This window comes from Euleptes europaea, chromosome 14 (genome assembly GCF_029931775.1).
Source record: "Euleptes europaea isolate rEulEur1 chromosome 14, rEulEur1.hap1, whole genome shotgun sequence".
NCBI classification, from domain to species: Eukaryota; Metazoa; Chordata; class Lepidosauria; order Squamata; family Sphaerodactylidae; genus Euleptes; species Euleptes europaea.
The window spans coordinates 16,195,393-16,221,668 of record NC_079325.1 but is presented as its reverse complement, the minus strand read 5'-3'; the positions used below and the strand labels follow the sequence as shown (position 1 = coordinate 16,221,668).

Here is a 26,276-nt window from a genome sequence, read left to right as displayed (position 1 = left end):
AAGAAGAGTTGATTTTTAATATGCCAACTTTCTCTACCACTTAAGGGAGACTCAAACCAGCTTACAATCACCTTCCCTTCCCCTCCCCACAACAGACACTCTGTGAGGCAGGTGGGGCTGAGAGAGCTCTAACAGAGCTGTAACTTGCCCAAGGTCACCCAGCTGGCTTCGTGTGGAGGAGTGGGAAAACAAATCTAGTTCACCACTGCTCATGTGGAGGAGTGGGGAATCAAACCTGGTTCTCCAGATCACAGTCCACTGCTCCAAACCACTGCTCTTAACCACTGCACCACGCTCCATTCAAGTGTTGTAGTGAAACATCACAATTTCACTGGAGTAATTTTAAGGTGGAACTACACATTGTGAAATTATGATTTCCCCCAGTCACTAGAGCTTTGCGTGCTAACGCCACAGCCCCACGAAGCTCCCGCCGGTGGAGCTGCAGGGCCTGGCAAGCCTATGAAAACTGCAAGCTGCTTTTACCCCTACTAGGGAAAGTATATAAATACCAGCCATTTTTCTCCCAGTGCAGCTTGGAGATGGGGAATTTCAGTGGGGAAAAAGGCATGAAAAGAAAGCTACAGCACCCCTGCCCCCATACACACATGTCGGTCTTCCCTTTTAAGTCACTGCCCTCCCAGTCACACCATGTAGAAAAATATGGAAAAATTAAACAGATTACATATAAACATGTAGTTTTGCCCTTAGAAATGGCAAGAGCTTTAACCAATTTGCTCTCTGAAATGGTAACTTAACCCCTGCTAGAGAGCTGCTGATAGAGCAATTATGTCCAATATTGAAATTCTTCACCGCTGTAAACCTAAGTGAGAACATGCTTCCCGACTCTTCCCAGAAAGAATCTTTGATAATTCTGAATTGTGAAAGGCTAGTCAAGCAGTGAAGGAAGTCAATTCCTTCTGGGCGAAGCTACTTAGCCTTTGAACAGCAAAAAAAGGCAGCTTACAGCTAAAATCCTTTGTAGACATGCCCAGCACTAATCCACAAAGCACTGGGAAACTGCCAGCGCAGTAAACGTTTGCAGCTCAGGGACCCAAGGACGCCGGGGCAGTTATCAAAATTTTTTTTTTTAACAACTCAAGATTAAATGCTAACTGGTGCTGACTGACTACATGCATTTGTAATTAATTTTTAATCTAGTAAAAACAACCACCTCTTATATTTAGTACTGACATATGATATAAAGTACATAATGATAAAGAATGGTTCTAGAACTATTCTAAGTGGATGGTAGAAGCAACACTAGATTTAGTTTGAATGACAAACTTTCCTTTACTGTTTTAGATCCTGATGGTCACAGGAAGCCCTGACTTCTGGAGGATTCGTTGGGAGGCTACTTGGTGACTTCTTGGTAGACAATGACGGGGTTGTAAAAGCAACCTGAAATGACTTATAGGAGACACACACACACACACCCGTAGGGGGAATTACTGGTGTAAAATTTGACATTTTATTAATTTTCATGGGATCTGTGGCTTGCTTACCACCCATAATTATTCCATAGGATGGAGTTTATTAATAAGGCACCTTTGCCTTAATTGCTCTTTGTCAACACTACCATTTACTGCTAGTCCCTGAAAAAATACATAATATTTATAATTACAGGATGAACCTTTATTGTAAGTTAGAAGCACAATCATAGTGAAAGATGTTTTATTACTCATTCACTCGGACTAACAATGAACAAAGTACTTTACAGAAGCACAAAAAAGCATACCAACAACCCACATTGACTGAGGAGAGGAATAAGAGAGAAGGGTATGAATGTGAGCAGAGCACATACCCAGGCTCTGTTTTGGTTAGAGATCTAGATTAAGGGGCTGGCCCACAGGAGCAAGGCTGACAAAGATAGGACATTTTGGAGGACACTGATTCATAGGGTCGCCATGAGTCGGAAGCAACTTGACAGCACTTAACACCCCCCCCCCCACAGGAGTAACAGAAATTTAAGGGCTTGGGGGTGAAATTAAGAGGGGGGGGGGAGGGAGAAAGTGTACATAAAATCCAACTAACACAAATCTTATGCTTCTATGGCCAAACCACCATAACCTGGAAGAGACTTCTTTGCAGGGTATGCCAGTGTTTCCTCAAGCTTGGAATGCACTGTCTCTTCAAACTTACACTATCCCCCACACTCCTCTAGTCCTCCAGCACTGGTGGATCGCTCGTGGTATCTGGGCAGGCGCTTGCGCTCCTCCCTGTCAACTCTTAATTCTCCAGAGAAGTCCCAGCCCACACACTTTGAGAACCTAAGTCCAACATAATTCTACTATGTTTACAAGGAAGGACTTATTTACTCTGCTGTGTTCGATATTCCCTCTAACTCTCTTGCTTAGGTGCTGATGTTTTCAGCTGGCAGCTGCACAACAGTTACAAAACTGATGTTGAGACTAAACATTTAAAATGCAGAAAGAAAAAGTAATTCCATGCCTGCTTAATTCTGGTAAACATCAGTTTGAACAAGGGCGGCTTAGAATGGTTCTGGAGAGAATCCAGGTTCGTACTTTGATGGAACTCTAGAAGAGGAGTTTTTCATAGCTATGAGACAGCCACCAAGAACAATCTTGCTGTTCTACTTTCACGCATGGGTGATTTAGTCAAGGCAAAGGTCTGAATATATACTTAAACACATCAACACTATTATAGCTTGGAGCCTTACATACAAGAATTTCCACGTCTCTCCTATATCCCTTTACAAGAACCTCATATCAAGACCCCCCTCATTCATCCACCACAAAATGCATACAAAGAGGTGTTACCTGTGACTTCCTCACACAAACACAACATTTTTCCTCTAAGCACTTTTTTTCAAAATGCTGCAAGATCTGATTTTTGGAAGCTACAACATTATAGCATATTGGGTATTTTTAGTCCAATTTCGTTTGAATAGGCGGTATGACATTTTCCTATTTCCAATTCACACTGAGTAGCTGTTATGACATAGAGCTATAAATTAAATAAAATGTGTCCTAGTTAGCGGGTTGTCGTGTATCTACAGTAATCAACATCTATATTTGAATGTCTCCAGACACAGGCAGCTACAAGCCCAGGTTTTGCAACTCTGGACTGCTGTTACCTGTCTTCCAGAAAGGCTATGATGTTTATACCACATGAATATCAAAATATATGTGCTTCACAATTGACAAGTCCAAGAACTACTACACATACTACAGCAGTTGCTCTATAATACAAAAAGCTGCTTTAGGAGCTATGCTTACTTAAGCTGAAAGCAGAGGAATCAGGACTGGCTCAACAGCTAAGCCATTTAATTTCCGCTTGTTTTACACTGAGAGGGAAGACGTTTGCTATATTCTGCCACAAACAAACTTAAACTGTTTGCTAGAGGGTGTTCCCTTACTGCTCAAGCCACTAAGCTCAAAATATACAGTCAACATAGGGAGGGTATTTCATCATCTCTGAAGTAGAAAAATTACTTCAGATTTATTCATAACAGTCCAACTACTAAAATATTCATCATGTCCATCTACAAACATTGAGTTTGTTTGATCTAAAGGCTCAGGCTAGTCAACAGTGTGCAAAATAAGACCCAAGTCAGTGCTAGTACTTCTTTCTGGTAAGTCAATGACTCTCTTCTACCACCACCCCCAGCTAAATTTCAAGTTTACCACCACTTGCAAGTTGTAAAAATTCAGTGCAGTGTCCAAACGGCTGTAAGATGGAAGTTCTGCCTGCTTGCAGGAGCTTTGACCCATAAACTAGGACTTTCTTGACATCTCCTTTCAAAAATATTCATCATACACCCCAAACAGCCAATCTAGAAAGCTGGAAGACTAATGTGCCAAGGTAATTTTGGGAGGGTCTGCAGTAGAAGAGCTGGTCTGAGTACAACGGCACCTTAGAGACCAACAAGATTTTTGGGGTATAAGCATCCAAGAATGAAAACTCCCTTCATCAGATAGGTGCCAGGTATGTAGTTAATGGAAATCCAAAAAACCATGGTGCACGCACAGTCTTTGAATCTGAGACTTGTTTGTTCTTTAGGATCTTACTGGTGATGGAGGGAGAGAGGGTTTGGCACCTTTTACAAAAGGGGAAAGATGGTACACGCATATTACACCCAGTATTTGGGTTACCTATATTCTTACTAATTCTACCCAAGTCTTCCCTAATGTGAAACCATGCTTTATTTTAACTAAGGTTAATTTGTTCAACCAGGATTCAACTCAAACTACTATTTAAAACTTGATTTGCCTCAACAAAGGCTGGTTTCATTTCCTCCACTCTGTAGGAAGCAATGAACATAGATACAAACATTGGGAAACCTTATGATATTATCCAATGCTATGGACTTCTGTTAACTCCTGCTAAGCTCCCCAACTTAATTAACCCCCCCTCCCCAGGGGTGGCTTGGCCATGAATGTACAGAAGCTATTCTTGTCAGGCATTCAATAACTGGATAAGAAATCCTGCTTGCTATTTCATAGCTTTGTGGTCACTAAAATGTAGCAAGTATCCTGAGCCCACAGAACCTGAAGAGAGAAATCTCAGACTCTCCCTGCTTGTCCCCGCCCCCCAATCTATTACCTGTTATTGTTCCGACAGTTCCGGCAGTTAGCGCATTCAGAAGGGTCCATCTGAGGCACTGCTGTGTACAGCCCACCACCCTGGACAATACAGAAAAAGAAACTGAACTCAGAAAAAAATGCAAGACATTAAGGGATGCTGGGACAAATGGACAGCAGTCAATGCAACAGATTTAATTCCAGCCTCAACGGCAGCTGTCGCTTAGCTGAAAGGCAGGACACAGAGAGAGCACTGCCAAATTTCTTTTGTGAAGCAGAAATTTCAGCATTTGTACTAGAACAAAGTAGGTAACTGTAGTTTAGACGTGCCCCTTGGTCCCCTTTTCAGAGCTAAACACCCAAATTCAGAAGAACTGGAAAAGCTTCAACACTGTCAGACATTACAGAATTATCTGTGAGGACAGTGTGTTGTATGTGGCTGATGTGAGAATCTGTCCTATTTTCTTGCAATTACTCTGGTTAGATCAACTTGCTTTACTAGTTTTTGAAATTTTCTGTATTTTTACAGATGTAGTAATTCATCAGCCAAGAGCTATTTGGGAGTGAGGGGGATTCTGAGTTGTTGGTTTTGGCCACAGGAGCCTCTGCAAATAAAAATGCCTAGATTAACACATACCTCACTGCTGAATAGTAGGTGGATACAGATTTGAAAACTATTTGAAAATGAGGCTGTACAGGTGGCACTTTATGTACTTGGACCAAGACTTTAAAAAACAGTTCTACTCTATTTTATGTAGCACTCTATAGAAGCCAGATGACATTTCGGTCCTTCCCCTGAAGGCCATAGTGAATTGTGGTAACTGAAGGGTTTTTAAGGTTCAGGGGACAAGGCTGTAAGAAAGTTATGCCCATTCCTACTTTATCTAGTATGTTGGATACCCGAAGAAGAAAAACGTCTCTCATCAAGTCTGAGGAGCACAAGTATGTCTCAGAAATCTGGCATACAACTCTTCAAAATATTCAGAATTGATGACCAGGAAAGGATTTAAGAAATGAATGCCAAGCTATACATATACTTGCCCTTCAGGCACAAGCATTTTACACCCCGAGTACAAACGAGTGCAGCTGATAAAAGATCTGCACTGGCTGCCAATATCTTCCCAGGCACAATTCAAGGTGCTGGCCCTGAAAGGCTAGAACAGCTGGGGAGAACAGGAGTTTAAGGACTGCCGTCTCCTTAGAAGCCAGCGTCGTGTAGTGGTTACGAGTGGTGGACTCCAATCTGGAGAACCAGGTTTGTTCCTACTCCTCCACATGAAGCATGATGGGTGACCTTGGGCTCATTACAGTTCTCTCTGAACTCTCTCACCCTCACAAGGTGCCTGTTTTGGGGGTGGGGAAGGTAACTACAAGCTGCTTTGAGACTCCTTAAAGGTAGAGAAAAGCAGGGTATAAAAACCAACTCCTCTTCTACCACCCAAACTTCTTTGAACCCTTCCCCATTGCCACTAGCAGTTTGAGGTGCTGACAGCAAAAACCTACGTGTCTGTGCTCACTGCTACACACTGTTCTCTCCCATTTCCTACCCCCCGGCTCGGTCAGGTGTTTTAGTCTTACGTGTAGAAGCAATTTTGGTATAAGTTGATAGCGTGTTTGTATCAGGGGAGTCCAATAATCTGGGCTTCCAAGATGACAATACAAATCGCATTATGAAGCTAATAGCATAATTGAGAATAGGTACAACCTTCATTTTCTAACATTCTATACCTTTACATATTCAAGAGAAACTTAACAAATTCACTTACGTTTCCTAGGTGGTGCGTATGTTCATATTCTACATGAGCTCTGGATAGGGAGTTAGTGTGTCCTGGATAAACACCGGTTCCTCCATTCACAACACCATTCATGATTCCATTGATCCCATTAATTCCATTAGGAATCTTGTGATGGTGGTGAAGGCAACCATTAGTAACATTTCCATTACTGATGAAGTTTCCATGGATGCTGCCATTGATACGACTTGTGCCTGGTAACGTAGTATACTCAACCATTTGCCCATTGATATCAGCACCTTGGTAGAGGTAACTAGGAGGGTCATATTCTGCAAAAGCGAGAAGCAGGAGAAGCACCTTAACGAATCGCAACTGAAATCTCAACAGAACACATTTGCACTACATCGGAGAGGCTGCAGATGGAGGAGCTGTGGGATTGAACGCTAATCACTACATTTCATATGAGGACCAAAGCAACTTCACCCCCCCCCCAAAAAAAAACCTCTTCGCATTATTCAGTGGTAATCATAACAACTCTTGTACTGAAGTTTAAGGTTTCTTTACACTAGTCAATTTTCTCATTGGGCTCTACAGCAAAGGACATTAAGTATACCAACATTAAGAATACCAGAAGAAACTTACTCTGCATAGCATTTTGCTGGCGGTTCTTCCACAGACACATGGCAATGAAAGCTATAAGAATAAGGACCATTACTCCAAGGACACAGCCCACAATCAGGTACAGCATATCACTACTCCGGACAGGGCCATTTGGGTGACCAGCATTACTCCCAGCTCCACGGTCAAGGGAATTAGGTGGTGTGCTCAGATCCTTCACCGGGTATTCCGATACTCCAGGTGTGCGCTTCACTGATGAAAAATGTTCCACAAGCACAAATTTTGAGTCTTCAGAAGTATTACTCTGACAATAACAAGCCATTGTATTCATATCATAACCACTACAAACTACAACACAGGTTAGCATGGCTAATCAGCCAGTGGAATATGTATATATTTGCTTTGGGTCACCCAACAGCCATGAACTGAAAACCCAAATTAACATAAAACAAAGAGAGATGGCAGGCACTGAAAGTGCCCTGTAGTGGCCTTCAACTTATATTTGGGGGCTAAGAGGCAGCGTCATAGAAAGGCCTTAGGCTCTGTGTCCTGATCACTGGCACTCCAGGGCAAAGGGTTGGCGGCTACTGTGCAAAACAAGACATAGGACTAGACTATAGATCCTCTTTCATGTCTCTTTGCTATAAACAAATTTCCTCCATACTTCTGCAACTTCCAACTATTCAGAATGAATGTTAATGAGCTGTTGAGCAACTCTTTTGCCAAATGCTGCATGCTGATGCCTTGAACTAAACACACATGGATCACATGAAAGAGGATATATGTGCTGAGAAATATCTGGGGAAACAGCAGCTTTATGGACTGGATGTGAAGTTTTCTTAGCAGTCATATTTGGTTTGATACCACATGGGCATCTAGGATAGCGTACTGAAGGATGATATTGGTGTGCTCTCTACACAAAGTCAAAAAGTTGACCAGCTGGACACAGTAAGATTTTTTTAAGTCAAAACAAATTATTGTATATACCGATTATGGTCAGACAGTACAAAGTCATATTCAATGATTTGAACATATTGGAAAGACTGTCCATCTAGGACTGGGGAGACCCAGCTTCAAATTCCTTACGATGAGACACTGGGTGACCTTAAGCAGTCTCTCTAGCATACCTTACAGGATTGTTGTAAAGATCCAATAAGACAGAACTATGTAAAATTGGCCTGAGCTCCTTGGAGCAAAGGAGATTTAAAAGTGACAAATCAATTCCCCTCCCCCTCTCTCACCTTTAGTCTCACAGATCATCACATTGCTGTAATCACTTTCCCCTCCTTCGTTATAACACTGCATTTTAATATCATATGATGTTTCAGGTTGCAGGTGGCTTATCAAGTGCCATTGCTTTGTACCTAGAAAGAATATAGCCAGATGCGTCTTTATTCAGTATGAACTGTGTACCACTTGGAAACAAAAAATGAATGATAGTTTGCTGCAGTTTGAATTGGGCTCGGTAGTATACACTTACAGATACTGTGGACTGCCGAAAAAACAAATCAGTGGGTTATAGATAAAATCAAGCCTGAACTGACCCTAGAAGCTAAAATGACTAAACTGAGGCTATCATACTTTGGTCACATTATGAGAAGACAAGAGTCACTGGAGAAGACAATCATGCTAGGAAAAGTTGAAGGCAGCGGGAAAAGAGGAAGACCCAACAAGAGATGGATTGACCCTATAAAGGAAGCCATAGCCCTCAATTTACAAGACCCAAGCAAGGCTGTTAAAGATAGGACATTGATTCATAGGGTCGCCATGAGTCGGAAGTGACTTGACAGTACTTCACATGTACATGGACACACACAGTACACACTTAGATGTTTGCAGCCTCCTGATTTTGGCATTAATTTCCCAAGTAATCTTATGTTTACAATTTTTCATTAACATGCTTGCTTCACAGGTGGAATGTAGCTACTGTTTTAACACAGAACCTTAAGGGCAAAGACCAAATCAGCCAGCTACATAAAACTGTAACATGAACATCTTGCAAAATGCAGTTGTTCAAGCTTTGGATTTTCACCAGTGTACTGCAACGGTGCTATTTCTTTTGCAAAATGAGGTACACAGCTTTTTACATGGGTCACAAGACTTGACACCATGCACTCCTACAATGATGTCCAAGAATATCCACAAATGGAAACAACTTAAGTAGTTCCTTATCCAGGCTAGAAGGAATCTCAGACAATTGTCTTGTCTTATAAAAAGAGTCTTTGATATTGTGTTCATTTGACTTCTGATAATTGGGGGTTCCAATCCCAACAAGTTCATAGATAGCAATTAATTATGTTGGGCTTAAAGCCAATCTCTTATTTAGACAGCATGTGAAGTTGCTGCAGAACCTCTAGAAGGTGAACATTTTTTTAAAAAGCTTTAGTGCATTTATGTTTGTATAGTGTGCACCCCCAAATATGAATGCAAATATAGGTTGATCTGGCAGTCTGAATTCCCCCAAGGCAGCCATTTTTCAAGGCTTCAGTTCTATCTTCTCTCATATTCCACCCCAAACATTCTTTTCAGTAATTAAATCAGGTTTTAGGTTTCTCTTTCCAAGTATTACTAGGACTAGAATCAGTACAAGCATATCAACTCTGATCTTCATAAACTCTTGCAAGGAAAAATGTCAGCAGCTTTCAACAGAATGGATTTTTTAAGCTCTCTCTCCAAAGGAATCAAGCATGGAACACACAGTTTCAGCATGTAAGATGAACACATTTATTGCTGTGTTTTTGCTGAACCGGCAAACACAGTAACTATCTAATGAACAGCAAAATGAAATTTAAAAAATAATCTTGCTTGTGGCAACAAATACAGAGAAGGCATCAGAGACATAACTCAGTCTCAAAAGACAAGTCTGAACAGGAAATGATAATAAAACCTCAGGCTATCAATTAAACCGCAACAATTTCAAGCGTTTTTTATCAATTCAATATTTAGAAAAGAAAATCCTTTGTTAAAATCTGACACACTGAAGGGTAAACAGAATGAAGTGGACATCTGTAGTGACACAGCATCTGAACAAAGGACAGAAAAGATTCCTTTCATACATTTTTTCTCTCTACATAATTGAGGCTGAATGTAATAGTTTAATTAAAAAGCAGCTAAGGCTATTTTATGGACTAAAGACAAATGTGATGCATTCCCACATGGACTAAAGACAAATGTGTGCATTCCCACAGCCATGCAACTTTATGTTTCAAGCTTTGGAGCAGCACAGCAGCTGCTAGTGATTTCTGGGTTCCACAACATTTCATTATGCATAAACTTGACAATCAGGAATGAGCAAATTTTATAGCACAGCAGAATTGACTTCAACATTTACAAACACAGATTTGGAGTACAAGAGAGGCTATACTATAACAGACTACTAAAAACTAGGGATGTGCAATTTAAACATTCAGAATTCACTAAATAATGCCCTATTTGGAATATTTCCAAATCTGAACTTTATCATTCTGAATATTCGGAATAAAACTGGTTCCTGTTAAAAAAACAGCATGGGCTATGAAAATGAAACATATTCCCTCAAGACAGTCTGGTTCCAAGCTGGGGTAAAAGTGCAGATGACTGGGGAAGGCAATGGCAAACCACCCGGTAAACATAGTCTGCCTAGTAAACGTCGGGATGTGACGTCACCCCATGGGTCAAGAATGACCCAGTGTTTGCACAGGGGACTACCTTTATGGGCAGTGAGCCAACTTTGTCCCAGTGGGTATTGTCATGGTTCTGCAATGAGAGCAATGGCAGTGACTAATGAGACCAAAGGCAGTGACTGATGTCTCTCTGCACTTAGGAGTCCTGAAGAAGGCACAGACATAGAAAGCACTTTTCACATTGGTCCCTTCCAACTGAAAGGCTTTATAGTCCTGCAGCTATCCCCTGACAATCTGCAGTTAGCTAATGTTTGGATGATGAAACAGCAGTCCTTGTGCCAAACCCAACCGCTGTTGGAGCAAGCTGCCTGTTCTTCCACTACCATCTGTTGTTCCAACCTGCCTGCCAGTGCTGCCAGGGGGGCGAAGAAGAGGCTGAGTGCATAAGTATTCATTCCACAAACTATTCAGAGGGATAAGGTAGTGAGTAGAGTTACTTAGGTGGAACAGAACTACAGGAACTAAGTGGGCAATGAATTTGCATTCATAAACCGAAGTCAATGTTTTAAATTACTACTAGGCTAAAGTTCTGAAACTTTCCTTTCCTGGAATAGCACAGAAGGACTTGATTGATTTTATGACAGAACTGGGCAGATTTATGCTAATTTATTCTAGTGCCTCATTCCAAGACTCCAGATGCGTCCAGAAGGGCTCACTCCCCTGAGCATTAGTCACTGCTTCATTTGAGATGGATCACGATAGGTAGCCATGTCAGTCTGTCTGAAGCAGTAGAAAAGGGCAAGAGTCCAGTAGCACCTTGGACTAACAAAATTTCTGGCAGGGTATGAGTTTTTGTGAGTCACAGCTCACTTCTTCAGATACCAGTGAGCTGTGACTCACAAAAGCTCATATCCTGCTAGAAATTTTGTTAGTCTTTAAGTTGCTACTGGACTCTTGCTCTTTTCTACGGCTTCATCTGAGAAAGCAATAGGAGCAAAACTCCCTTGGTATACAGTAGACATCTATTTGCTTGTGACCACTCAATTAAAACCTTTCAGTTTACACTGCAACACAGTATTTTTAGCTGATGTGCCTCTTGCTTTCCCCTCTAAGTATCTGGCATCATGCTGTGCATATCATTATAGCATATCTTACCTTCCACAACATCTCGTTTGTAGTCACTATCATTGTCGCTATCCGTTGGCCGATAATAGATATAAAAACCTTGAATAGGTGTATTGTTGTTACTTGAAGTGATGTACTGGAATATAAACATATAATCTTTATTCTCCAAAACTGTAGTCTAAAAGGTTTATGGACATGCTATTAAATGAACATGTTTAACAATCTGGGAAGAAGTTTTGAAACACGAGGTTTGCTTTACTGAAAGCTAACAAAAAGCAATATAAACTAAGCACAGGGGCCAGAGAAGAGTTTTACAGTTTTGTCATTTTCTTGTGTTTGCTGCACATCCAATATTCTGTAATATACTTGTCTGCAGATGCACCAGTCACAAGATTAGAAAAATTATATAATACCCCGGAGCCAAATTTAGAAGAGATATCCACTTTTCAGTAAATCTTAAGACAATGCGCCTTATTTGGTACTAATTTAAATTAGACTACAACTTGGTTTTGCTAGCTAGTAAGACGTAAGTAACAAAACAAGAAGTGGGAAGGGAAAAGGAAAAAGCTGGTACCGTGCAAACAGCTGCCTAATAATACTAAGCATTTATTAAGTACATTTCAGTTGATCAGAACACTTTCATACACAGCTCCATACTGCAAAAGGGTCAAATTTACTGCAATAAGTATCTTTTCCACCTCTAAGCTGTAGTGAAAATACAGACATATGCTTTAATGATGAGACTGTCAAACAGACATGCATTATACAACATACAGCAGTCAGTCCAGAGAATGGAAAGAAACAGATACTTACAGTCCATTTTAACATGATCTGAGTATCGCTGACTGCCTCAGTATAAGCAATGTGAGGGCCTGTTATGGGACGGTTGGAAAATCGGTTGGTAAAGCCAGCTACTTGATAAGGCCGAGATGCAGAACTTCGTGGGCTCTCCCCATAATTATTGATAGCAATCACCCGGAATTTATACGTGGCTCCTTTCAAATGATGGAGAAAAAAGGGGTGAGGGAAAAGAACATTAAGTGATAGGATAAAATCCAGTGGGAAGGAACTTATGTGGTCATCTAGTCCAGCCACTGTAAATCAATGTGTTAAGGGATTCGGTCTGTGAAGTCATCAGGTGGCCATTTTTCCCCCTTTTGCACACCAAGGAAAGAGACTTTTACAGATAACTATTTAGCAAATACTGGACATCCAGCAAGATGAAAAGGTGAGGTTTTGGGTTTGCATACACAGCTCTGCCCCTTTCTCCCTGGGCAGAAAGTAAAAGGTGACCTAGCCAAATATGGAATTCATTTATACACAGTTTAGGGAGATCCCTAGCACAGAAGTGTTATTTGAATGGAGATTAGTTTTTACTTTCAATCAGAAAAAGACAGGCTGGGAAGAATGGATACGGGGAGGCAGAGTAGCACATGCAGACCAGAGACTGAATCCCTGTATTTTGGGTTAGGATACAAGCATATCTGACAAGACACTTACTTTCATGCTTCACAGTAGCATATTGTTTCAGGTACTAGGGCAGAAATGATTTTGTCACAACACAGAACTAGGTAATGTTTTTCTGAATTTTTATACAGCTTCAGTGGCAATCCCAGGCTATGCTTGGAGGGCATATGATACAGCCACCTTGCAAAGAAGGTCTGGATCTGGTCAGTGTCCAGATAGATGACCTCCTAATGCACACCAGCCTAAGTTCCATAAGGGAAGGAAGGTGGGATATAAATGCAACACAAGCAAAATTAATGCCTCATCCTTTAATAGGGTCAACATGGCTGCATGCCAAGACACTGCTAATGTTAATCACATTCTCTGTTCGTTAGGGTAACTGGTACATATTAATACCTGGTTCCAAATAGCGAACTTCAACCGAAAGTTTGGAAGGGGAGATGTTATCAGCTGCAACCCTCCAGTCACCATTCTTGGTCGTGCGTCTATATTCTACTTTAAAGGCAGTAATAGGAGATCCACCATTCGCACGTGGGATCCAAGTGACATAAACAGACGTCTCCGATGCGGTGGAGATAGTAGGTCGATCTGGTGCCTCTGGAACTGAAACAGGGAATTGAGAAACCCTCCTAAATCCTGTACAAAGCTTACAAGCATCCTACATTTGCAGTGGTCACCTACGCTTTAATTACATATTATATTTCAATAAAGTTAGAAAGAATAAACGTGATCCAAAAGAGTTTTAAGTCCAGGAAAAACTCAAACATGGAGACAATTAAAACTTCTTATAAAAACAGACTACAGCTGCCAAGACAGACGATATACAACAACTATGCTGTGCAAGACCACTGAATTACATCAGCACACGCCAGCTCTGCAGTATTAGCACATCAAAAACCCAAGAGACTTGCTTATTCAAGATCACAGAAACAGGCAGGCTAATCTACTATGGCACTCCTACTTGGTACTGCACTGAATTCATCCTGTTACACAGAAGGGGAAGGTCTAAAACCTGAACTGGACATTCAAGGCCCAATAAAGCTTTGTTTCTGTGGCAGTCAAGTACCAAGAAGTTTTAATTACAAAAACAAAATTAGCTAGCATTCAAAGCCAAGCAGATCATATTAATACTTACTGAACTCACTTGAAGTTAGACAGCAGTGGGAACAGAAAGAATGGAGAGAGGTGGGGTTAGTAAGTCTGATTACAAGCATTCCGACATATCCTTCAGTCTCTATTAGACTGCTTTACATACGTTCTTTATTAGATAGTGACAGAGGGGAAAGGAGGATTTAATATGGAAGAGAAAGGTATAGTGAGATTGTAAATTATGACTAGCTTCCAGTTTGTCATCATCTGATGGAATAAACTTGATAGTGATATTGCATTTTTATATAAGATACTACACATTCAAGAATTAACTGTTTCAAATCCATATATAATATAGCATAAAACTAAGTAATTAAACATGATTTGTAAAATTTAGTAATATGACTGGGCTGATGGAACATGCATTACATCAAAGCCCATTTTTTCATAGAGTAGAACAGTCTACCAATTCACTCAATCTCAGCATCAAAACGTATATGTGGCAATAGTTTTCTATAGTCGCAAAGATCTTGATCTTTGCCAATAACCAAGATTCCTTAACTAGAGATACCTGGGACTGAATGTCAGATGTTCTACACACAAAGGTTATGCACTGCCACTGAGCTATACTTACCTCCACTATGTCGAGACGAATCTGGAAGGACCACACCAAAATTGTTGGTAGACCCTTCTTGAACGACTGGGTGCTTTGGAATGCCAACTGGTTGAGATGGGGTTTGTGTGTTTTTCGAGGAGGATGATCTTTCTAACAAATGTTGGGGAGAAACTCCATGAGTGGATGAGGTACTGCTGAAAGATTATTAGTCAATGTACCACTACAGCACACTTTGCACCGTTAAAGAAGCTTGAAAATTAACAGACACCCCGTACAACTTCTGCTTTTCTTTCAAATAAGCCTTGCTCCGTACAAGGCTTGCATCAACAGCAATGCTATTAATTCAAAACTTATAGTAAAATTTTTATTATTATTTAAATATGCTATAAAGGTGGTGACCTAAAAAAACAAAACCTGTGCTGTGTGAGGCATTTCTAAATAGAAGTAACAGCACGAAGGCTCAATGTAAATGAAATGAGCTGTTATTAAATACAAACTAATAACCATGAAAATATGACAAGACTAATATGTACACGAACCTACTTAAACATACATTACAGACTACCATACTGAAATACACTGTCACAAACACCGTGACGGTGTTTGTCAGTATGGTAGTCTGTAATGTATGTTTAAGGAGGTTTGTGTACATATTAGTCTTGTCATTTTTTCATGGTTATTAGTTTGTATTTAATAACAGCTCATTTCATTTACATTGAGCCTTCGTGCTGTTATTTCTATATAGACTAAAGGTGAGCTGCACCAGGTTACTCTTAGCTACTAAGGATACCACCCAACATAAAACTTTTTTCGCTTCAGCAGCATACTTAGATCAGACTTGGAAGAGGCCCCAAATAATTTATTGCCAATTAGTTTCTAGGCACAATTCAAAATGCAAGTTGCTCAGTGGTCTGGGATGTTGGTATCATCATCATCTTTATTACAGCTAAAGGCCAGCATAGGGATGTTGATACTGAAAGACCAACTTTCACACCAGCCAGACCACTAGGAAAAAAAATCCACACCAGAGGTTCTGCCCTGTGTGCCCACCAAGCTTCTTAAGTAAGGTATGCAGCAACTGATACAGGGCTCCTTCTGTGCAGGGGCCTCAACTATACAATGCCCTCCTTGCAGCAATTTGTCTAGTGCCAGCTTAGTTTTAGGCACCAGGACTAAACGGATTCATCCAAGCATTTGGTTGAGATTTTCTCCTCCACCACCACCTATTGGTACTCATTTTAAAGATGTTTTGAGCCACCTCAAACACTTGAATGGAAGCAGTTAAATACTTTTAATGAATGTTTCTAGGCATTTCACAATCAAGCTCTGGAGTTTTAACCACCGCTATCGAAGCTGGGCCCAATTTAGAGCAAGGGCTGAACATGGGTTTAATGGGTCTGTATCCACTGGGGTGAACCACATCCCTAACCTATCACTCCAATGAGAAAAGATTATTTATTAAAATATTTATATCCCACCTTTCCATTTGGCTGAAGTTTGAAGCATTCTTCCAAACAAAGTGGCTCTTCCACTGGATGAAGAGTCATTGACTCCTCATACTGGAGAAAGGCTACTTGGAGGATGGTTGGAGTCATCCCACTATCTTTGGCTTTTCTGGGTATTATGTTAAGGTCTTTCCAGCAACAGGAATTTAAAGGGGGGGGGGGAGAAATCTCATCTATTGATGCATTCTAGGGCAGATGTACAGAATAGCAAACACCACATTTACCTTTGCTGGTACGAAAAGTAAGCATAGAAGGCTGGCCTTCACCAGCGGCACTTCTGGCTACCATCAAGACTTCGTAAAGACTTGAGGGTTCTAGTTCTGAGAGACGAAGTTCATTTTCACTTCCAGGAACACGTATTGTACTCCAACTGGACACATTGGCATTATCATCCAGCTGTATAGAACAGGAAGCACAAGATGCTAAGAGCAAGAAAAATCCAACCTAAATCTACTGGGGTTAAATTAAGAGGAGGCAAAGGCTTAATCTGATCTGATTCTAGTTATTCCACTATAGCAAGGTGTTAACAGGCATTTAAGTGTACTATGGCAAAGTTATGTATGAAAAATGGAGGAAAATATAGCACGTATTTCCTTTATATTGCTTTATTTAAAAAAAAAAAGGCACACTAATAAAATACACCCAGAGGACAGTGCATGATATGCTATGGACACTGTTCACACATAAGAACATAAGAAAAGCCATGCTGGATCAGACCAAGGTCCATCAAGTCCAGCAGTCTGTTCACACAGTGGCCAACCAGGTGCCTCTAGGAAGCCCACAAACACGACAACTGCAGCAGCATTATCCTGCCCGTGTTCCACAGCACCTAATATAATAGGCATGCTCCTCTGATGTAGAGAGAAGGAAGGAAGGAAGGAAGGAAGGAAGGAAGGAAGGAAGGAAGGAAGGAAGGAAGGAAGGAAGGAAGGAAGGAAGGAAGGAAGGAAGGAAGGAAGGAAGGAAGGAAGGAAGGAAGGAAGGAAGGAAGGAAGGAAGGAAGGAAGGAAGGAAGGAAGGAAGGAAGGAAGGAAGGAAGGAAGGAAGGAAGGAAGGAAGGAAAACCATGCTGGATCAGACCATGGTCCATCAAGTCCAGCAGTCTGTTCACACAGCGGCCAACATATTTCAACAGAATTTAACTCATCACCATGGATGTCATTTGAGGCACCTCAGCATTTGCATTACTTGTTGGTTTTGTATCAGACTGGTAATCACAATATCCCTTTGGTTTTGATTTGATCTGCTTAGCCAGTCATGTGAATTGATAACTTCATTTATTTACTTTATCCATTTATACCCTGTCTTCCTCCCCAATGGGGACCCCAAAGCAGCTTACATCATTCTCCTCACCTCCGTTTTATCCTCACAACAATCCTATGGGGTAGGTGAGGCTCAGAATGTGACTGGCCTACAGGAGACAGATTTTCCCCTCAAAGGAAGGTTGTTTCCTAAATCCTGAAGGGGAAAACAGAAGTTCTATCCCAGGTAATTAAATGCAAGAGTTCTAGATCTGTCGTTTAGGTTGAATCGATGTAATGGAATTATTACAGCGTATACTGAGGTTCTCACATGGCAAAAGATGTCCCATGCTTCTTAGATGTCTTGAGAGAAAACTGCAGGTAGCAATTTAGCAAGCTCAGTAACAGCCATAAAAATCCTAGCAGTGTAAATGCTAAGAAATGAATACGTAAAATCCATCTAGAAAACTGAAGGGAGCAGATTTCCAATATGCAGTGAAAGCTCTTTATTTAACTCAACCAACTATGTCTGGATGCAAAATTACATAAACAGACTGTCATAGATTTCAAGGATTTTGCCAGATCAAAAAATACTTTGTGGTATTTCTGGTTTTAGGTCAAAATGAAACTAGGATACACACAGATGAACAGCTTCAATTTATGGGAAAGCTTGGCTTACAACTTAGGCAAACATGTTGCTGGTTCTAATTTTGGGTCAAAGTAGTTTTTATGTAGCTAGACACAAGCTGCAGAACATTTGCTCAGAAAGCAAAATAGCACTAACAAAGCCATTTACATCTTCCACCAAAATATTAGCAAGAGTATTTCCCAATTTACTGCTTAATTCTTATTTACTGCTTAATTCTCATTATACTTCATTTCATTTTACTGCTTAATTCTCATTATGGTTTCATTTACTATGATGAACACTCAGGCACATTCAGAGGGTGCACACACCGCAATCTCTAACACTACAAAGTATCGATTAATGGTGTCATCATGTTTTATGACTACTGTTAATACCAGGGTTTTGCAGCTTTCCAAGATTCACGGTTTTTAACCACTGAAACATTAAGTACTGTTTGGTAAGACAGTGTTGCAAGTCTTAGGGTCAGACAATACCATGTCCTTTAATCTATCATGCAGATGTGATGCCACTTTAAAATTGTTTCCCCGCCCCCCACTTTTCAAAGCGCAGCAGAGACCCGATCCTACCGAGGACTGTGACACGGGAGATTAGCCCCCCCTTTTTCAAGAGCCAAAATGGCTGTGCAACTAACTCGGGGGCGCAGTATTGTCAATTTGGCCCTTGACTACTCATCAAGTCTGCCAAAAACAGCAAGAGGAAAACATGTTTGATATGAGGCAACTCAACGAAAAATTACCTTACGATATTTCACAAAGTAGAAGTTAACTGGCAGGCCACCGTCCTTTCCAGGCCGCCACACAAGGTTGTACTGGTCTGGTTTAAGTGTCTGTGGAGGGCTGAGAATGATTGGAGCATCAGGCGGGGAAACACCATTCAAAGCTTTTTCCGAAGCAGCTTCAGCAATAATCTCAGTTGGGGATGAACTTTGGAGGCCCATTTCTGAATCATCATCTCCATCACCTTCATCACTCTGGGCAGCTTCCACAGGAGCCACTGCTTCTGGCTTCGTACTAGCTTCGTAAGAAACTGCAGAAGGAAGGAAGTTAGAGGTAGAAGTAGGCTAAGCAATTCTTATATGGGGACCTGAGAATCATGTATATCACACAGCACAAATGCAGGCACTCTAAACAAACTGGAATCTGCAGACTTTGCTTTTAAGACCTTCATTGTAAAAAGGAAACCATCTCATGGAATGATATCATGCAGTGGATTCAAGGAGTGTTGATTAACATCTGAAGCAACAGTGATTAATTTTTAAAGGATGCACAATTATGCTTACTACTTGTTCATTCTACAAAGGACAACTCCCAATTTTGTACCTAGTTTCTAATTACTAGCAACTTCAGCCAACTCGTTTGAAAATAATTCTAAGTAGTTTTACGTATTCTTTCTGTAGTCATACTGCTTCACAGCTTCTACATTACAATAGCCTTTACTCAAGTAACTGACTGGTTAAACAGGATTAAGCAGTACACAAATTTAAGGTCTGCAACGTTTGCCAATTATCCAGGCAGTTGAAATTCTGAGGTTTACTACCACACTCAAAATATGATAGCATGCAAAGGAAGAGCTTCTCTGACCCTCCTCCCCAACTGCAGATTTTTAAACCAGTCGCATTCCTGCTTAACATATATTGTCTAAGGGAACAGTTTACAAAAACAAGCAACTCTTAAAGCGCAGCCTGTGAATGTCTAATCTGGCCTTCCTCACATTCCATCAAATCTCTACTGAAAAACCAGCAAGTATGGAGATTTTTGGCTGCTTCATGGAAACCTGAACTGGAGAGTACACCCCCACACACATACACACACACACAAGTTATGTCCTCAGAAAGGACTTCTTAGGAACAAGATTATGAGATGCAATTGGGGAAGATGTGGGGAAAGATGCGGGGGAAATGACAGGTTAAAGCACACTGATTGCTTTAGAGGGATGCTTTTAAGTAAAGGCCTGATATGGAAAGACTGCCTACCCAAGAGATGAAGACAAATGGAAATTGATGAGTGCCTGATAAGTTCTGGGAACACACGTAAGCAAGTCATACAGCAACTGATTGAGATGGATGCAGCCACAGGATCAGCCATGTATCAGCCCAAGACCCTGACAATGTTTTATTCAAAATATTTACACTGTATTTAGTAGGCCAACTAGGACACCACTTACCAACTGTAAGGAAAGCCTCTGAAAAAGCCATGCCATGTTCATTGGTTGCTTCACAGGTATATTTCCCAGCATGCTCTGGTGCAACAGGCTGGACATATAGGGAGCTTGATCCAGCCCGAGACATGATGAAGTAGACTCTATCTGAAACGGAGTTGCCAGTTCTTGCTGTTGAGGATGACTTCCGTGGTTTTGAATAAAGGACCTGTGAAGGATGGCTGGTAATCAGCCCATGGCTGTTGTACCAACGGATTACAGGAACAGGCAATCCAGTTGCATTGCAGGACAACGTCACCGTGTCACCATCTGGAACTTTGGTGCTTGCTGGCGGCGAGGTTATAACTGGCTTGGAACCTCTCTCTATTTAAAATGGAAACACAGAGCAACAATAACAATTCTGTGATTACAGCAACAATTCTGTAATTCTGTCTTGAAGCATGAGCAGCTAAATTGTACATCATCTATATAAGGGTCCAGTCCTTAAGCATAGAGACTGCAGAAACAAGACATTGCTTTGGGCCACATAAATACCCCAAAGCCCATCCACTCAGGTGACGCAACTGGAAGAGACTTGTGAATCTGCATCAAGCTCAATAGCTCAGCAATCATGGGGCAGTGGGAGAAGAGATGTGCCCTTAAGCTTTAGTAAGATTCAGACCTCTTGAAGAGCCATATTATACATGTACCACTCAATTTAAAATACTTCAACCCAACAGAAAGAGAGACTGGACTCTATTTCAAAACTGACATGCTCTTAACTGGCGGTGAAGATCATATGACAATTAAAGCACAGCAAGTTAGCTTCTGGATGCAGCCATATGAGAAGTTTGAACATGTATTATTTATGAAGAGCTCTTGACGGACAGTGTTTCACAGCAGGGGAAGATTAACTTCAGTTTATTTTTTTAACTGGAATTACTGTATACTACCAGTGTGTTTCAATTTTATTACAGTTTAGACATAGCTAATACCTGTATCAAGTAATATGAATGTGCACTCCTAATAACAACGATTTACTGGACAGAGCCAAGATCCACCTTGTTGAATACTATTCATTTGGAGAATGTATATGCTGACTCTCCAGAGACTGGTATTCCCTACAGGAGATCCAGCAACAAGCAGGTGGACCAGAAACTGGCCAGCATACTACAGTCCACCCTTTTCTCCATCACTGCTTTACAATATAAGCAAATGACAAACTCAGTGAGATATGATCTGAAGTATAACCTATGAATAAGTAACAATTTATCCCAGGAAACAGACCATTTTCAAACCTGCCCCCTAAAAGCAAAACTTTAAACAGAAAGTTACCTGCTTGTAAATGAAGTCTCCCAGTAGACTGTGCAAACCCAACACCATTGTTGACTAAACACTGGTACAATCCTGCATCTTCTCTGGTGATACCACTAATCCTCAGTTTGCTTCCTGAAGGTAAGCGTCGTGGAGAGAGATGAACAGAAGCTGCATTATGGAACCAAGTGATGTTAGGTGTAGGATTCCCATGTACTTCACATGAAAAATGCACAGTTTTCCCCAGAGATGCAGTTTGATCATGCAATCCTTTCGAAACAGAGGCAGATTCTGAAACAAACAAATCATACATGTTATGCTAAATTAAACTCTGTTTCATTGTGAGTTTTATTGAAAGTTAATTTTTAAGGCTACTGAATTTGAACGATTGAAGGTATATTGCCATTTCTTACCAAGAATATTCACACTATAGTTTACATGTTTCACAACTCCAGAATTGTTATCCACTACACAGGAATAATTTCCAGCATCCGATGCCTGAAGCGAATCCATTGTAAGATGTGAGTGAAACATTCTCCACCTGCCTCCAGCTAGTGCATCTTGGCCATCCTTATACCAGCGGATGTAGGGTAAAGGCAGTCCACTAACAACGCATTCCAACATTAGAGGACTGTGCTGAGGTACTTCCAAAGCCTGAGAACTGGTAGGGTGAACAATGTGAAAATCTTCTGAGGAAGAGGCTGAAAATCAAGGAGGGGAGAATCTGATGAGTGATAAGGGTCAATGGCTTTCCACACCTTTCGCAAAGCATTCTATTCCCAGCCATGCTTCACACACTTAACTGTAAACTATTCCCTGTTGCTGCAAAACCCAAAACAGACAATGCTTAACGCACTTGCCTTAAGCCTTAAGATCCCAAGCCTATAGTGAAACCATGTTTTAGTCTGATGAGCTAAATCCTCCCATGGAGGGAGAAACCAGCAAGACCTGCTTGTTGCTTTATAAGCAGATAGGATGGAGAGACACAGAGGGCGCTTTCACACATGCCAAAAAATGCACTTTCAAACCTCTTTCAATTAACTTTGCAACTGGATTTTACTGTGTGAAATGGCAAAATCCACTTGCAAACAATTTTTAAAGTGCATTGAAAGTGCATTATTCGGTATGTGTGTAAGCGCCCAGAAACTGCCTTAACCTCACTTGAGCTTACCAACTTTAAAACTGTTTTTGCAGCCAATGCTTAATCACAGATTTAGGCATTCAAACCCAAACTATACCACAGCTAAAAGAAACCATGATTAAGCATCATCCTTAAGACATGAAGGCCCTACTCTCTAGTAGAATGCTAACCATCAAATTAGATGGATTCACCTGGCAAGAACCAGGTATAACTCAGGTATTCAACAATCAAGAGCAAAAGCAAGCAACCTGTTTGAAAGTTTTTCTCCCATTATATATTCAAACCTTCTTGCTTTCATTTATAACAGAAATTCTTTTTAAAAAATCTAATTTTAACTTTGTTGCCATGAGACCAGCAGCTGTTCTTTAAGTGGGAGGGCACAAGCTAAACTAATTTCACCTGCGCTATATACTTAGATCTTAAAAAATTATTCTCTGCAAAAAAGTGAACACATCTATTTACTTTGACAAATTACTGTGAGGAAGAAAAAGCAAATTCCCAAGTACCTTTTTGTAAAAAAAAAGTCTGCAAGTGAAAAGCTTGGCATAACAAAATGAAGCAACTTGAGTATAAAATACTAACTGCCTTCCAATGATACACACATACATAGCTTTAAGACTGAAATCCATCAATTACAGTTCTTAAGGTTTGTTCAGAGTTTGATATGACAAGCTGAATAAGAATAAAAATAATAAAAAGCAAAGTAAATGAAGCCAATAGTGAAGAAAATCTCTATCAATAAGTGCAACCCTTATCAAGCTCTTAGAAGCCCCAATGAAATGAATATCTTCACACAAGAAACAGTCCTATAACAAAGGTTAGCAGTGACAGTCGTTGGTAGCTTATGCCCTGTGATTTTACTCAATAGTTTCACTGCCACCATATTTAATACTCACTGCTGACTATTAGTTTATGTCCCATGGGTTCAACTTTGAGATCATCAGTGACTGGGTTATATGCTGCACACTTATAAAGTCCCCGGTCATCTAAAGATGCACTCAAAATTTGCAGATTTCCAGATGGGAGAATTAGGTAGTTTTCTAGGTTAGAGAAAGAAAAAGGAGATAGTTACCTTTCATTCAATTACACAAGGCTATAAAGATGTTGACTTTCTATTCCAATACAGAGATTAAGATTTTTGTAATTCATATCAAAACAGAAGTTTAAAAGAAGGAGTAAATTCTTTTAACAGTTTTTAATGCTAAACTAGAATTGTAGAATTTCACCTGTTGATTGTTCTAGCAATTTTCCCCGCACACGGAAGCGAACCTGTGCTTTTGGATTACTTTTTGGTAACTGGCAAGCAATGAAAGCAGTATTCCCTTGTTCCACTGTAGTTACATGTTTCACTGAAGCTTCAAAGTCATCAATATCTGTAAAAGAATTTATAATTTTAAAAGGTAAAAGATAATTCAGAATGTTAAAAGTTTTGGAAACAAATCACAATTTATGCATTCCTCCCCAAATGTTTTCTGTGGCCTTCTCATGGTCCAGGCAGAAAGCATGAAGGTGACTTCTCTGTATAAATAATAGCGTGGGCAAGCATTAGGTTTATAAATGCCCCACCCCCTTAGGATATGCTGAAGATATCGTTGGGCTGTTACATTTGTATGCAGGATCTCGACGGTCCATCCTCTTTTGAAATAGACAAGGGAGTGGAAGGGGGGCGTGGGATCCCATGTACAAATTAAAATGATGCAGCTCAGTTCCAAAGGCACCTTGTGCATGCAACAGTGGGGGTGGGGTCTGGCACAGGAAGAGAAAGCGCACAATCTTGAGACATGCTCTGCTGTTTTTCCTCCTGAACATTCATGATGGGAAAGCTCCTCTCAATCCAACGTGGAAGAGCACATTACAGCAGAGGATACATTAAACACATATCTTCTTGCTCCCAACTCCTTCACAGTGAGACAGGAGCGAGATTCAAGGAATTGGTTAGGCACAGTAATAAATACAAGCGCAAAATTAAACGTTGATGGAAATCAGTAGTAGGCTAACAGATGGAAATCAACAGTAGGATAGCAGACAGTCTGAAATGAAGCATCTACCACATCTCCTACTACACCATTTGGAATTACTGTAAATTCTAGCTTCGTCTAAACTCAGAAATCTCACCACAGCTACTTAATCATCTACAAGGAGTACAGTACACAAGACATACACACAAAGCTTCTTGCAGCTCGTAATGTGTTTGTGCAGACTGACCTTTACAAAGTCTCAAGAGGATCTGGTTATGGGTCAAGACTCTACAAAAACATTTACCTTTCTCAATTATGAGAAACATTTCTCTTATGGGTATTCTGGATATGCTTCAAAAGCACAGAATCTTTATAAAAGTGATTAATCAAAACCAGCTTACAAAAGGCACAATTCAGACATTTCCTCTCTAATCCTGAACAGACAAATTGTCCTGATCTTGAGAAATAGTCTTCAGCACAAGAGGCCAGGTTTTCAAAACACAAGTATTGAGGCACAATAATTTTGGTAGGCTCAATGAAACTGTATCCCATTTATATATGTAGCATGTCAATGTATAGCGTTCAGACCAGTCAAGGAACAGTTTAACTCCTTTAGGATGAATGAAATTTCAGGATTAAGAGAAATCAAACTGCTTGCTGTCCCTACCCAAAGCCATTCAGATTTGGTGCATAACAATGCATTCCTAAGGAGTTACTCCAGTCTAAGCCCATTGAAATGATGGGCTTAGACTGGAGTAACTCTCCTTAGGAATGCACTGTTGAAAAGTATAACATGTGCTTAGGTATCAGACAGGGTTAAAGACAGGGCTTAGCACAATTCCAGATTTTACCATTCAGATTGTTTTGTAAAGAGTAACATTTTATTGCTAGTTCCCACCCCCACAAATTATGCAGATATGTTCATTGGAAAAGCCCAGAATACAAATTGCTTTATTCTGCAATCTTTCCCAAATATTACTGAAAGTGCTCACACCCCATCCCATAAGTCCTGTTTCAAAGAACAGAAGAACTCTAAAAGTGCACACATATAACAAAAGACAAAGAGGTCAACTCTGAAATCAGAATTTCATAAAAGGTTAATAAGTTCAATACAGCACATCACTTACAGGCAATCGAAACTCTTGCAGGCCTGCTAATAACTGCACCGATGCTGTTATTGGCAATGCATTGGTAAACACCAGAATTTGAAGGGCTAAGAGAATAGATTGTCAGGGATCCTGGTTGTAGATTTACTTGGTCCACTTTCTTGTGCAATTTTTCTCCATTGAACAGCCAAGATAAATGAGCTGTGGAGGGCTCAGCTGAGCAGTGGAGTTGTACAGTCACACCAGGTTTCTGGATGGTAGAAAGGGGCTCAGTAACAATATGAGGAATCTGATCTGGAAAGGGGAAAAACACACACACAGGTGACTGATGTCTACCTTCAGCACTTTATTTCGAATACACTATTAAATAGTAAGCTAAACACACCCGACATAGTATGCAAACATACACTTTTAAAGATCTTGCCACACCAATAG

The 26,276-nt window shown here is 40.5% G+C and overlaps 1 protein-coding gene across 1 annotated transcript in view; it reads right to left on the bottom strand.

The window, feature by feature from the left end:
- CDON (cell adhesion associated, oncogene regulated) overlaps positions 1 to 26,276 on the bottom strand; it is a 48,278-nt gene that overhangs the window by 1,265 nt on the left and 20,737 nt on the right. The window contains exons 3-18 of the mRNA XM_056860509.1: positions 25,863 to 26,135; positions 24,004 to 24,150; positions 23,674 to 23,817; positions 22,050 to 22,337; positions 21,658 to 21,927; positions 20,350 to 20,706; positions 18,923 to 19,212; positions 16,521 to 16,692; positions 14,810 to 14,941; positions 13,483 to 13,689; positions 12,433 to 12,614; positions 11,650 to 11,755; positions 8,134 to 8,256; positions 6,917 to 7,144; positions 6,308 to 6,603; positions 4,564 to 4,643 (exon numbers count right to left, since the gene is read on the bottom strand). Of these exons, the coding sequence (XP_056716487.1) occupies positions 4,564 to 4,643; positions 6,308 to 6,603; positions 6,917 to 7,144; positions 8,134 to 8,256; positions 11,650 to 11,755; positions 12,433 to 12,614; positions 13,483 to 13,689; positions 14,810 to 14,941; positions 16,521 to 16,692; positions 18,923 to 19,212; positions 20,350 to 20,706; positions 21,658 to 21,927; positions 22,050 to 22,337; positions 23,674 to 23,817; positions 24,004 to 24,150; positions 25,863 to 26,135 (3,295 nt within the window). The remainder of the gene's footprint in view (positions 1 to 4,563; positions 4,644 to 6,307; positions 6,604 to 6,916; positions 7,145 to 8,133; positions 8,257 to 11,649; positions 11,756 to 12,432; positions 12,615 to 13,482; positions 13,690 to 14,809; positions 14,942 to 16,520; positions 16,693 to 18,922; positions 19,213 to 20,349; positions 20,707 to 21,657; positions 21,928 to 22,049; positions 22,338 to 23,673; positions 23,818 to 24,003; positions 24,151 to 25,862; positions 26,136 to 26,276) is intronic.